Here is a 14481-nt window from a genome sequence, read left to right as displayed (position 1 = left end):
GAACATGTAAAGGAAATGCAAAATAGGATTAGTTTTTGAATATAAACAGTGATATTTTTCCAAATAAATACAAAATTTTGTGATTGTAATTTTAATGAAATGTTCAACGGTCAATTATGAATATCAAGCTATCTATCCTAAGTGTAATTAATCTGATCACTCACCTTATTACATAAGTTCTAAAGGGTATAACATGCTGCATAACAGCAGGGATGTGTAACCATATCCTGATCTGTAACATAAACAAAACATACTGTTAGAATTCAGTAATAAATCCTTCCCCAAAAGTACAATATTATTTTACAAAGACATCGGTGCTCTGCCATATTAAAAGCGTTAACGGTCACTTTCAGCATCAAATAATATAAGTCCAGTTTAGGACTTTTGAAAGTGTAAGAAATCTTAGACCAGAATTTGCTGCAGAAAGGCAACAAACTGTCAGCTGTTAGTTCAGACTTGGTCTTTCCCATTTAATCTCAGTAATACTTTGTGTAGGTTGCTAGAAATGAGTGATGGAAATTGCATGGCATCAGGAGCTGACCAAGAAAAGTCTGACCTGATTAGCACAAGTGAAGACACATCTGATTCAATTAAGACTATTATAAAGAGATGAAAGACAGAGGAAACGAGGGCTAATAGCAATAGGGCCATAGTATAAAAATGTTAAAATGATAAGTCAAAAGGCATTGCATCTGAATACACGGAGCCTTCGTAATTATATAGATTAACTAACTGAAAATGATTACAATTCCAGAGACTTTGCCGCAAGACATGGGCTGGGAACTGACTATCCAAGGGTATTTGATTTTTAGGAAGGACAGGCAGAAAGGAAAAGGAGGTGGTTAGTAAAGGATAAAGTCAGTGCAATAGTGAGAAAGGATATTGGCTCAGAAAATCAAGGTGTCAAATCAAATTTGGTGGAACTAGGAAGCAACGAGGGGCGTAAAACAATAGTGGGAGTTGTCTATAGACCTCCAAACCAAAGTAGTAGGGGATGGTACTGAACAAGAAATTAAGAGATGCATGTAACAAGGGTGCTACAGTAACCTCTAAAGCCACGAGGGCAGCACAACCCATGGCTCCAGGAACATCTGGTCTGTGAGCCTCCACTTTAGCAATTCCCATAAGCATAACCTCCTGCTGCTTGGGGGGCAGTTCTTTCGGCAGGGAGAAGTTATGCTTTGCACAGCATGCAACCATAATCCTCACCAAATTGTTCGGTGAGTACTGGTCACCCACAATCTGGTCAGGCACTGGAAGCCTGATTTCACTGCCACTATCATGCTCTCCACTATTTACTGTATGCAGTTATACCTTTCCTGTGCTACATTGATGGTCCACCAGTAGGGAGTCAAAGGCTAGGTCTCACCACCCAAGATCCATTAGGATATTTGCCACACACTGGTGAAGGAATCATCTAAGTTTGCATACCGAAGCCAAAGATATCATTCATTTCCCTAGTGAGCTGCACTGATATTTGTCATCCAGTTAGGCATCACAAAGGTTCATCTCACTTAAGAAATACTATTCTTTCTTGTTGATGTGTGCAATGGTGCTTCAGACACAGAGCTCCATCAACAGTTCGCTACTCTGTGGGGAATCCAACAATCCTGTGGAATGCCAACGGTTTCAGCCTTGGGGCATATCACAGGTAATGAAGTCAGAAGCCTTGTGGAACATGATGTGACCTGCGGATTTAAGACTTTCAGTGCCTTTGGACAATGTTGCATATGCCACTAGTGCTCAACTGAAATAACCATCAAGCATAAAATGAGGGGTGCAGCAACCATCATTGGCCACCAACAAAGCCCTGTAAGAGTTAGAATGTGGCTTAAGGTCCTCTTTTAACATTTCTCAACGGTGGCCAAATGCATCAGTGTAGCTTCCTCTGGAAAGATTGCCCCTTCTCATAGACGATCTGGGGTAGGTAATTCCTAGTCCTGACAAGCCCCATGGCATGGTGCCTGACTCCTCGTTGTTTCATGCTATACAGTAATTAGTGCTTGGTTTCTCTTAATCAGTCTTCTAGCATTTGCTAAGTAACTGTGGACTTTTATCGCACCTTTTCGGATATCATAATCATAGCATTGCTTTACAGAGTTTAATCTGTGGTGCTGTCTTTCAAAATTCAATATTGTGCTCATTTGCAAATGCAGACTTGCAGCCTATCTTTTTGGTATTAACTTAGCCTGGGTTTACTTCAGAAGATCTCATTTTGCTACAAAATTAAGACCATCAATTCAAAGCTCCAGTGACATGGAAATTTAACCACAATATAGTCAACAAGGGCAGGAAAGCTGCATTTGAAATGGTTACAAAACCAATTCACATTATTAATAAGTTAACAATTAGCCCCATTATGACATCTAACACTTAGGGAATGGGGTTACGAGGTAATCGGTCTTGCAATTTTTTTTTAAAATGCATTTTATTACAAACTTGCATCAAAGCAGGTTACAGCAAGTTAACATCCTGGGAAACATACTTCCCGACAATCAACTATACAGTTTCTACAGATTTTTTTCCTTTTTAACCCCCTCCCTCTCCCCATCACCCACCCACCCCGACGACGAACAGCTCCTCAAACACGGTCACAAACATCCCCCACCTTTTCTCAAACTCCCCCGCTCAGCCCCTTAACTCATACTTTATCTTCTCTAACCGCAGGAAGTTGTACAGGTCACCTAACCATGCTGCTACCCCCGGTGGCGATGCCGACCACCACTCCAGCAAAATTCGTTGCCGTGCAATCAGAGGTGAAGGCCACGACATCGGCCTTCCTCCTCTCCATGAACTCCGGCTCCTTTGAAACCCCAAAGATCACCACCAAAGGGTCCAGGTATACCTCCTCCTCTACTATCTTGGCTTAAGACCGCGAACACTCCCAATTTTTCACAACCCCAAAACATGTGCGCATGATTCACTGGCCCCCGCCCACACCTCTCACACTCATCTGTTACCCTTGAAAGAACCCACTCAATCTCGCCAGAGTCATATGCGCCCTGTGCACCACCTTAAACTGCATCAGGCTCATCCTTGCACAAGTGGAGGTCCCATTGACCCTTCGCAGTGCCTCACTCCATACTCCCCAATTGATCTCCATTCCCAACTCCGCTTCCCATTTTTCCTTGAACTTCACCACTTGCTCACCTCCGTGCTCCCCAGCCACTTGCATATATCCCCAATTTCTTGCATTTTAATTGTAGTTTAAATTATATACAAATAAAAAAATGAGTCTTCCAAATGGAAAAGCTTATTGAGTCACTGTGATTTCATATTTTCTGTTCATTCTCTGGATTTGGACATCACTGGTAAAATACACCATTTATTGTCCATCGCTAGTTATTAACGGTGGTTGTGTTGGGTTGCCTTCTTGAACATTCCACCTGTATGAGGTGAGTTTTGCCAGGTAGACAGTTCCTCCATTATGATGTGACACAAGGGTCGAGACATTCGCCATTGTTGAGGGCCACAAAGGCACTATAACTTCTGGCACTTGTGCTGCAAACAAGAAGTTAGTGTGTCTCAACAAGCTCTGGAGGAGCGCATGACTATAATCCTGCCAAGCAGCTCTATAAAACAATAGGAACCTATAATTTTAAAATTTGGGATGATGGCAAGGAGTTATGCCGATTTTCACTTTTTTTTAAAAAGCTATTAGCTGGCACAGAACCTGCTCAGGAGATTAAACACTATAAATTCGCAAACCCCTTAAACTAAAGCACCCCTCCACAAATACATCTAAACCTACAATATTTCCAAACAGCAGGATCTTCTGCCGTGTAAACCTCCAGATTTCAAGGACATTCCTTTTTGAAGTTTAACACTCATACAGGTGGCACGGTGTCGTAGAGGTTAGCTCTGGACCCGGGTTTGATCCCAGCCCCGAATCACTGTCCATGTGGAGTTTACACATCATCCCCATATCTGCATCGGTCTCACCCCCAAAACCCAAAGATGTGCAGAGTAGGTTGATTAGCCACGCTACTTTGCCCCTTAATTAGGGGGCAAAAAAGCATTGGGTACTTTAAATCAAAAAAAAAAAAATTTTTTTTTAAATGTTTTGGAAGGTGCTTTGGCAATGTAGCAAACTCTGGTGTAAAACACAGACGCATTGCCAGATGATAGAAGTGCGAATCTGGTGGAGATGTAACTAATGTCAAACTCTCCTTAAAATTAATTAAATGGGGGAGGGGCACGTGTTTTAAGCGCAGGAGAAGCTGCGTTTTTGCGAGCTCTGGCGCAATTCATTTTTTCAATCCTTTTATCCATTCTGATGCACGGCCCATAATTATCTGACCCTGGTGTGTACAATTTGTGCTATGTTCCTGGAAGATTTTGGCGAAGGGGAGCCGAGTTAAGTCAAGAAAACCGTTGTTTGCTTGAGGCAGTTGGAGAACTCCAGGGAGGGGCCCAGTCCGCAGCTGCGGTTTCGCTGGTGGGCAGGCCTATGTTTCAGCAATGCCGTTGGCTGCCATCATGAGTGGAGTTGTGGACGATGGTCTTGGCTCCCTGACACAGGTTATTGGTACTCATACTGATGAATGCAAGATATGTTAAAGAGAAAGCATGAAGCAGAGACGAGAATCCGGTCAGTCGATAGGGTAGATTCCTTGGCGGGGGCTCACCCTGCTGCTGCATGGTATGTTGAACATCCTGGTTTATTCGGGGAGATGGGGCATCGGAGTGTCCGACCCCCCGAGGGGATATGGGGTTTCCTTTGAGAACTGGCTGTCATGCTTTCACAACCTCAATTTGAAGACTGTGTGATGGAACACATTGTATCTGGTCTTCAAGGACTGGAGTAGGTAGAGGACTCCAACCACTGGCCTTATGTTGTCTTGTGCTCTATGTTCGTCGTGAAGGGTTGTAGGCAGCCATACTCGACAGATCTACGCCAACTTCCGTGGCCTAGGTTTCTCTCTACTGGGACTTCAGGACAATGAACTGGGGGAGATGCTACAGCTTCAGTAAAACGCTGGATGGATGCTAGACAATCCTATCATGGCTTTGGCCTTTCCAAGCTCAGTGGATGGTTACATTATCCAGCAGTTCATCACTAATTCTGAGCTTTGTTCCCTTGTGCTTATACATGATTTTGTGTTATTGCCTTTTATCCTAACAAGGCTGTATAATATTTGAGCACAGCAGGCGTTTGTGATTTGTTACAACCAACTCTGCATGAATTTCTCGGTGTATGACATGAGGGTTATGCAGCTGTAATCCTTGTTTTTACACGGAGGAATTTTGCTTTCGTACCCTTCACTTTATTTATAGATGAATGGCGTCACAGCAAGGCGGTGGGTAGATGGTTTGGTATAGAGATGGTTGGTATGGCCTTCTAAGTCTTCATGATGGGGGAGGAAAACCACTTACGTCGTGTTATTATTTTGTACTTTTGGGATTAAGGAATTCCTGCTTGTCTCCTATGAAGGTACAGGCAGATCATGTGTCAGACTTCCTTTTTTGTAATGACACTGGTCACTCAATTATTCGGCTCATGGAATGCACGATGGGCTTATCATCCTATTGTTAGAGTTTCTCAAGGGGAAATAGGTGGAATTATGTTGATGGCGGGGCCTAAGTGACACTTCTGGGGTGCCTAGAGATTGCTTTGTTTAATATCCAAGAGTGATGTGAGTATCCTTGGCCTGTTGGCCTCTATTCCAGAGTGTCATTGATCCTAGTTTAGCTCGATTAAGTAGGTTAGACCAGTAGTAACTGTGTTTATCTGGATCAGGTGGGGAGGGTATACTGGGTGGTAGAGGAGGTCGCCCTCTCCCGAGATAGAAACTTACAAGATAATACATGGCTTAGAAAGGATGGACGCAAAGAAACTGTTTCCGTTAGGCGAGGAGTCGAGGACCCGTGGGCACAGCCTTAGAATTAGAGGGGGTAAATTCAAAACAGAAATGCGGAGACATTTCTTCAGCCAGAGAGTGGTGGGCCTGTGGAATTCATTGCCGCAGAGTGCAGTGGAGGCCGGGACGCTAAATGGCTTCAAGGCAGAGATAGATAAATTCTTGATGTCGCGAGGAATTAAGGGCTATGGGGAGAATGCTGGGAGGTGGAGTTGAAATGCCCATCAGCCATGATTGAATGGCGGAGTGGACTCGATGGGCCGAATGGCCTTACTTCCACTCCTATGTCTTATGGTCTTATGGAGATGTTCCCTTTTGGGGGCTTCTGGACTGCTCTCCTTCTTGAGATTTGGCTCCCGATGAGGTAGTATCCTGTTGGCTGCCAGGCCTGAGTGCACATCTGAGTGCATGAGCATTGTTAAGAGTCTTTCTTCGGTTGGAGATTAGGCTGAATGGAGTAGGACGTCCTCTTCTCAGTGATCTTACATAGGGACTGCCAGACTGTCTCATGCTCCAGGGAGGCAGAATCCTGTTTCTTGAGGTTATGCTGTTCTGCTCCTGGTATCCTTTTTGCAACTGTATGTTGCTAGACCTTGCCTGACAGCTGTTGGCTAATCCTGGTGTTTCTTCCCTTCTGAGGTTCCCTTTCTTTATTTGGATAGGAGAGGTGTTGATGCAGGCTCGAATTTGTTATATTTAATTCTAGAGGGTTTCCCTTATCTTTTCAGGGGGAGAAGAATTGTATCCCTTCTCGAAACACCCTGTTGATGGGGGTCTTCACGATTATTCTTCTCCTTGTCGATGGGGTTTCCTCGGTGGATAATGGTTTAAGTTTTCCAGTGTTTGCAGGGCCTGAACAGTGCCTCTGACTTGACTGGAGAGGATTGAGGTATGTTGTGTAGCGAGACTTGGCATGGTGCAAGTATCCTGGAGTTACTGGCTCCTTTATAAGAGAGTGCACACTGCCCAGCCAAGTCTTGTACAAGTGAGGGTATTCTGTTGTTTCCCTTTCCTGGGGTTACCTTTCATTACTTGGGGGTCTTGGGAGCCTCAGTTAGGTTTCAATTTTTTTACCCCTCGGGGATCTCATTTGTATAGCTTTCTCTTTGTTGCCCTGTGGAGGAGGGCATGCACCATAGTGCCATGTTCTCATGGCTTTATCCTGGCATCATGTTATCTTGAGAGCCCCTATTCCTTTTGGTAACTTTTATCCTTTCATTCTTCATATGAAAGGAGACACCACCTACAACGATTGGTAATCTATGCCAATTGTATGAATATTTGCTGTATGTATATATGGAATAATAATCACCGTATTGTACTGGATTTTGGGAATTTGTTTCATCCGGTGGTTAAACACAAAATACCCACTTGAACTAATGTCTCAGTGAAACTTTTTTGTATTTCCTTTTCTTTGTTTTGGGGTTAAAGAATCATTAACTGGCTTCTGCAAAGGTACAGGCGGGTCTCATCTCCAAAAAAATGCTTTATGTGTCACTGGTGCCTCTGGTACAATTGGAATAGGGGAGGTATGTTTTTGTGCACGGGACATGGAAATCGTATCCTAGATTTTCTTTGGCTCTTTAAGCAATCGTTACACATGAAGTTGTGCATCGTTTTACCATGTTTTTATGGCTGTATCCTCCTCTCTTCCATTCACTAGCTTGATCCGTCCACTGGTTTTCCTTGTATAAACCCTAAGTTTCCCTAAGAGTCCCTAAGTTTAATGATTAAGCCAAACCAACTGTGTTGGTGTGCTCCTGTTTTTTTTCTATATTTATGTACACTCTACTGTAATGTATTTATGCTGTATTGTACCGTTTTGAGGGCTTGTTTTGTAAAAATGGAAAAACTGTAATAAAAATATTTTAAAAAATGAATGACATTTTCTGGAAGCACTCACACTTTAATTTTGTACAATTGTTTCCTTACCAGCTGTACACTAATCATCCGAATTTCAGGTTATATCAGATGACTGAACCCGAGAAGTTGGATTTTCATCGGACTTGCTCGAAATATTTTGCTAGCACTCTAGCAGTTGTGGATGCTCAGAGTGTAAAAGACTTAGAACTGACACCAGGTACGTAGGTTAACAGATGAGACACCCATTGCCGTTATTTTTTGCCATTTCTGGCTCTATATTTACACCCGTCTGGACAAAACAAACAATGTATTTTAATAAAAACATAAAATGCTGGGAAGCCTCAGCAGGTCTGGTAGCATCTGTGGAGAGAGAAACAAGAATTAACGTTTCAAGTCTGTATGTCTCTTCTTCAGAGCTGCTCTGAAAAGTCGCACTGACATGAAACGTTAACTCTATTTCTCTCTCCACAGATGCTGCCTGACCTGAGTTTTTTCACATTTTCTGGGGGGGTTTCCAGATATCCAGCATCCGCAGCATTTTGCTTTTATACTAATGTATTATGGTGCTTTGAAACCAGTTCATACCCAGCTACACCGAGTGACTAACATTTAACTGCAGGGTATTCAAGTACAAGTGAGAAAGAGTGAACTGGCTCCCCTCTGGTCAACCTCAGTTGGTCACAACAAAGGTTTAAGAATATTTTTCACAAGGATATTACTTTTCCAAATCAAAACACATTTAACTATTTATGCAGTGTGCAATAAGGAGCCAATTAAACAAGGTTTTCTTGAGTTAAAGAGAAAATGTATTAATCACTAAACCCAAGAAAAAAAAAGTTGACACCACACACAAACAAGTATTAGAAATAAGGTACGTTAGAGTGCAATAAAAAGTTAAAACAATATACAGTTAAGTGTCCTTTAATTTTCCTCGAGGTGTAAATTTTAAATGTTGCAGCAAATTTAGGTTAGCTGGTTTCTTGGATGTAGAAGATATTCCAATTATTATGAAATCATGGTTTGCTGGTCGGTTTCTGATAGTCAACTTCTTGAACAAGGTGACACACTTTCTTCAAAAAGAGAAAGAGGGCGACAACACTGCTTTTCAGCCTGTTTCTTAAGCTGGAAACTTTCTTGACATCAGTTGAAAACTTTCTTGACACTTGCAATCTATCTGCAGTGGCTGCAAGCTGCTGGCCTGTTATACTTCACCCATTTTGGGTAGATCTGTCTGTGGCAGCCATTGCTTCTACTTTATATTTTAATGTTTCTTTCTTAGACGGTAATGCATTTCGATGAGTCTCTGAACTCTTGCAAATGTCCCTCTCTTCACACTCCCAAGATTTGGTTTTTCACCTTCATCTTTGCAGGTGGCCTTGCGTTTTTAAAGGAGTTTGCTCTATTTCATTTCCAATTGCAAAATTACCAGTCAGTTGAAATGTGAAAATTCGTATTTACAAGAATAAAGGGCCATAGCCTTGTAACATTGTTCGTTAAGTGTAAGGGTCCTTCCTGTTTATTCCCTTATTACCCCTTTCTTTTATTTTGCTGTTATCATTTTTGACCCCGGAGGAATTCAGACCTTAGAGGAGAGAACACTCAGGTACTTCAGACCTTTTGGCACCAGAGAGAGAGAGCGAGAGAGCGAGAGAGCGAGAGAGCGAGAGAGCGAGAGAGCGAGAGAGGCAGCTCTTAATTTGATTGGGCCAATTCATTTGTAGCCAGTCAAAGGGCTGTATTCTGCCGTGTAACAAGTGGTGACTGGATCCTGCCCGAGTGGAATGAATTTCAGAGACTCAAGGAGCTTAGTTTGATTCCTGGACACTTGGGGAAGGCCTGCTTCTCTCTCTCCAAAAAGGGAGAGTTGATGCATTTCGGAACCTGCAGAGAACCTGAATTAATCTACAGGAAAACCATTACGGGCTGCAAACAAAGACCATGGGCGCAATTCTCCGCCCCCCCCCACGCCGGGTGGGAGAATAGCGGGAGGGCCTCCTGACATTTTTCACACCCTCCCGCTATTCTCGCCCGCCCCACGCCACCAATCGCCGCTCGCCGTTTTTTACGGCGAGCGGCGATTCTCCGAGGCCAATGGGCCGAGCCTTCACGCCCATTTCAACACGGCAGCAAACACACCTGCTCGCTGCTGTCATGCAATGGGTGCCAGATGCCTGTTTTGGGGCATCTAGGGGCCCCGATTGACATGGCAGTACCACGGCGTGCCAAGGGGGGCATAGGCCCGCGATCGGTGGGCACCGATCGCGGGCCGTGCGTCCGTAACGGACGCACTCTTTTCCCTCCACCGCCCCGCAAGATCAAGCCGCCACGTCTTGCGGGGCGGCGGAGGGAAAAGACGGCAACTGCGCATGCGCGGGTTGGCGTTGTCCAACCTGCGCATGCGCGGCTGACGTCATCGGCCGCGTCAGCCGGCGTGACGCTTGGCCTGCGGCCTTGACGACCGTCGTCAAGGCCGTGCCGTTGTGTCGCACGGGGCCGTGCTCCTAGCCCGCCCCGGGGGGGGGGATCGGCCCCTGGAAGTGAGCGTGAAGGCTGGCGTGGGTCACGGCCTGTCCCACGGCGGCCTTTACGATTCTCCGCATTTGCGGAGAATCTCGCCCCATAGGTTGCTCTCTCGCTATCTCCAGAAAGGCTGCGAGTGCTGTAATTATGAAACTACAGAGACCTGAATGAATCTATGCTAAAACCTCGAACTGTGGGGGCAAGTTAAAGTGGGGAATTAGGAATTAGATAATAGTTGACTTGATGTAGTTTCTGCATATTTCATTGCAGTTCTGGTTATAAACAAACAGTTTTTAAACTTATAAACCTGGTTACTGTGATTGTTGGGCAGCCAATGGTCAAAGACTTTGGGTATTTTTCTAAGAATTATAGTTTAATTCACTCCCAAGACAAGTGGGGCTGGAATTGACCATGCATTAGCCCAGAGTGTTGTAACAAAAAGACAAATCAATTTTTTTTATTTTATTTTTTAAAGCCACACAAATTGGTTACACCTGGACAGACAGACATCTGCCAGATAGTAAAAACCCATCACAATTTTGATTTTAAAATCTTTACAATGATAAGGAAGAGAGGAGAGGAAAAAAACCTGGAAAAAAATGAAATGACTCCATCTCCTTTTTCTCCTACAAAGAAAGAACCATTAACTGAAAGCAATTCCTCTCACGTTCCTTCTGTCCCGCGATCTGGTGTTTCAATGACTGCCTCTGTCTCGGAGCCAGTCTCGATCCACATGTCCCTGAAAATCCAGTCTTTGCGTATCTGTTTGTCTGTCCCAGTATCTGCTCATGCGTCCTTATGTGTGCACACATCAGTGTACAGGGGTGCTCTCTCTCCCCCTCCGTATTTGTGTATGCCAACTCACTGTCTCAAATCACTCCCTCTTGCTGAATGCGTACGTGGACTGAATCATTATATAACATTTGTGAATAGATCTGAACACTCTGAAAATCTTCAGCAAAAATCCCCATTTCTGACTTTGTAATGGAAAGAAGATTATTGATACAGTAGGTGACGGTAATTGGGTCTAATCATAATCTTAAATATTCACTCCCACCATCAGTCCTGAGCAACTACTGCAGTGTGTCCTGGAACTGAGATTGTTGGCCTCCAGTTGCCACAATAGTCTTCCATTGAGTTATCATTCCAGCCAGGGATTTGTTTTTACCCCACTGATTTTTATTGATTTTGTCTATCACTAAGCAGTCATGGTTAAAATAATGAGGGAGTGGTTTGAGACAGAGCGAGTTGGCATACACAAATACGGAGAGAGAGAGAGAGAGAGAGAGAGAGCACCCCTGTACACGGATGCATGCACACATCAGGACACATGGCCAGACAACATTAAAACATGAGCCGATGAGTGGCAAATAACATGTGCACCAGACGAGTGTCAGAGAATGATCATCTCCAACACGAGAGAATCCAACCATCTCCCCATCACCTTTGACAGCATTATCAATGTCAAATTCCCTCGCCAGCATCCTCCTGCCCGGTGACCATTGACCAGAAACCAAAGTGACCCACCACAAGTTATTTGGCTAGAAGAGGTCAGAAGTGGATATTCTGCCTAGAGAGACTCCTCACCTGACTCCCCCAAAGCCTTTCCACTAACTCTTCGGCACAAGTCAGGAGTGTAATGGAGCACTTTCCACTTGCCTGGATGAGTGCAGCTCCAACACCTTAATTCACCAACCCAGGACGAAATACTGTTTGAACAAAACCTAATCATAATCTTAAATATTCAGTCCCACCATCAGCACTGCAAAGTGGCCGCAGTGTGCACCATCAAGTTCACTGGATTTCCAGGCAAACAGGAGTAGTGATGGTAGCAAGCATGGTAAGTAATTGATCAGACTGAAGAATTCTCAGACAGCAAACTAGGAATTTAAAAAACACCAAATCCTTTCACTTTCAATTTAACATTTTAGACAGCAAAATAAATTACGAGTATATTTGGATAGAATCAGAAATATTATAAACATACTTTTAAAAAAAATTTAAACCTGGATTTTTATCGTAGTGGAGAAATTTGATATTCCAAAAAATTAAAATGAGCATTTCAGGGCCATTGAGGGTGTTTAAACAGCAACTGTGAACTCAGTACACTGTAAAATCCCAGTTACACCATATTTTACATTTTGCAACAGTTTCAAGGATTTGGAAAGGAGAGATTAGTGTAAAAGGTCGAAGTTTTCATCAATTCATTCATTGCTTCAGGATTGCACTCGGGAACTACAATAATGCACCCTCTACAGAAGCATAGAATCACTGGTTAAAACCTCTGGATTTGTGAGTTATTCTTCACATATGCATACTCCCGAAATTGTTGTCAATTTTGGTCACATAATCATGAACAATTACATTTTCGCTGGCATTACCACTGCAAAGTCCAAGCTATAGATTCAGGAAAGGTTTAAAAAAGTGTGATATAGATCAGGATGCTGTGATTTAGATCGACTTGATACTGCATGCCTGATTGAGTTATGACCAAAATACAGATTTTCAAAATGAATGTTTATCTACAGATTTTACAAGATGATTCTTTCCTCCCTCAACCCCCAAGTTTCTAAAATATAATCCTTCACAGGATGAGAGTGAAGACAACAGGACAATAAATTACTTAGGATTCTAAAGCAGTGTTTTTCAAAGCGGAGTAGAGACCCACGGGTGGGTCACTGGTGTTGAAAAATGGGTCACCAAAAATGATCCCAATAGATTTTTTTTCCCCATTTTCTCTCAAGTTTTGCTGCCCTAAACTGATCCTGTTCAAAAAAGTGCATATTCATAAGGTTAAATGTAATACCTAGCTAATAGACATAGAACAGTACAGCACAGAACAGGCCCTTCGGCCCTCAATGTTGTGCCGAGCCATGATCACCCTACTCAAACCCACGTATCCACCCTATACCTGTAACCCAACAACCCCCCCACCCCCGTAACCTTACTTTTATTAGGACACTACGTGCAATTTAGTATGGCCAATCCACCTAACCCGCACATCTTTGGACTGTGGGAGGAAATCGGAGCACCCGGAGGAAACCCACGCACACAGGGGGAGGACGTGCAGACTCCACACAGACAGTGACCCAGCCGGGAATCGAACCTGGGACCCTGGAGCTGTGAAGCATTTATGCTAACCACCATGCTACCCCATACAATGTTTCTGGTAGCGCTGTAACAACATAGATGACAAATACAATGTTTCACTAACATTTGGAATGGCTGTGGGATCAACACTGGTGTAGCGTTATAGGTCTGGTTCTGTTCGGTTTCTAGTGGCCATTTTGTAGAACAGTAAGAAGTCTTACAACACCAGGTTAAAGTCCAACAGGTTTGATTCAAACACGAGCTTTCGGAGCGCAGCTCCTTCCTCAGGTGAGGAAGGAGCTGCGCTCCGAAAGCTCGTGTTTGAATCAAACCTGTTGGATTTTAACCTGGTGTTGTAAGACTTCTTACTGTGCTCACCCCAGTCCAACGCCGGCATCTCCACATTTTGTAGAAGGCAGTATTATAAATGAGGATCTCTCAGACAATGTCTTAGCCAATGTGAAGTCTTTTGCTATGGAGGAAAAGCTTAGTACTGCCTTATAAGTTCCGTGCACTTTATGAAAGGAAGAGGTAAGAATTGGGAGAGAGGTGTATTTTTAAATGTACGGTGAATCCGGTTTAGATTACGACCATAGCAGCTTAACTACAGCTGGCCTGGTCAGTGGACTCTGCCAAGTCTCAAATTTAGGTGGATTGGCCATGCTAAATTGCCCCTTAGTGGCCAAAAGGTTAGGTGGGGTCACTGGATTATGGGGATAGGGTGTGGCATGGGTCTGGGTGGGATGCTCCTTTGGGCCGAATGGCTTTCTTCTATACTGTCGCGATTCAATTCTATTCTATGAAGGCAAGCTATGGCTTCAGAGTTTGACAAGCATAGTCATTATCTCACAATCCAACTCATTATTTTCCCCCCATGTGCATTGAAATATTTTGCTGCTGAATCAATTTCAAAATGAGATGACATTTAAAAAACGTGGATGGCTGATACACTGTTAATGAGTGCATTGTCTGATTTCAGACATTTATTCTGAATGTATCAAGAGGAATAAGAAATTTATCGTATTTCTTTGAAGTTGAATTCACGTATCTATGTTGTTACAGCGCTACCAGATCAGCGAATGTGTTCAGGTAGATGGGATGGTCCTCAGATCGCTTAAGCAGCCCAATTTGGTACTTTGGAGCCCAT

General features: G+C 43.5%; 1 protein-coding gene across 1 annotated transcript in view; it reads right to left on the bottom strand.

Annotated features, from left to right (window-relative positions):
* The window catches only part of usp34 (ubiquitin specific peptidase 34), a 347321-nt gene that overhangs the window by 231779 nt on the left and 101061 nt on the right, over positions 1-14481 (bottom strand). The window contains 1 exon segment of the mRNA XM_038808956.1: positions 165-232. Coding sequence (XP_038664884.1) covers positions 165-232 — 68 coding nt within the window.

The sequence above is a fragment of the Scyliorhinus canicula genome, chromosome 1 (genome assembly GCF_902713615.1).
Source record: "Scyliorhinus canicula chromosome 1, sScyCan1.1, whole genome shotgun sequence".
Classification (NCBI taxonomy): domain Eukaryota; kingdom Metazoa; phylum Chordata; class Chondrichthyes; order Carcharhiniformes; family Scyliorhinidae; genus Scyliorhinus; species Scyliorhinus canicula.
Note: the sequence above shows the minus strand (reverse complement) of the source record. Positions and strands in the feature narration are given on the sequence as shown.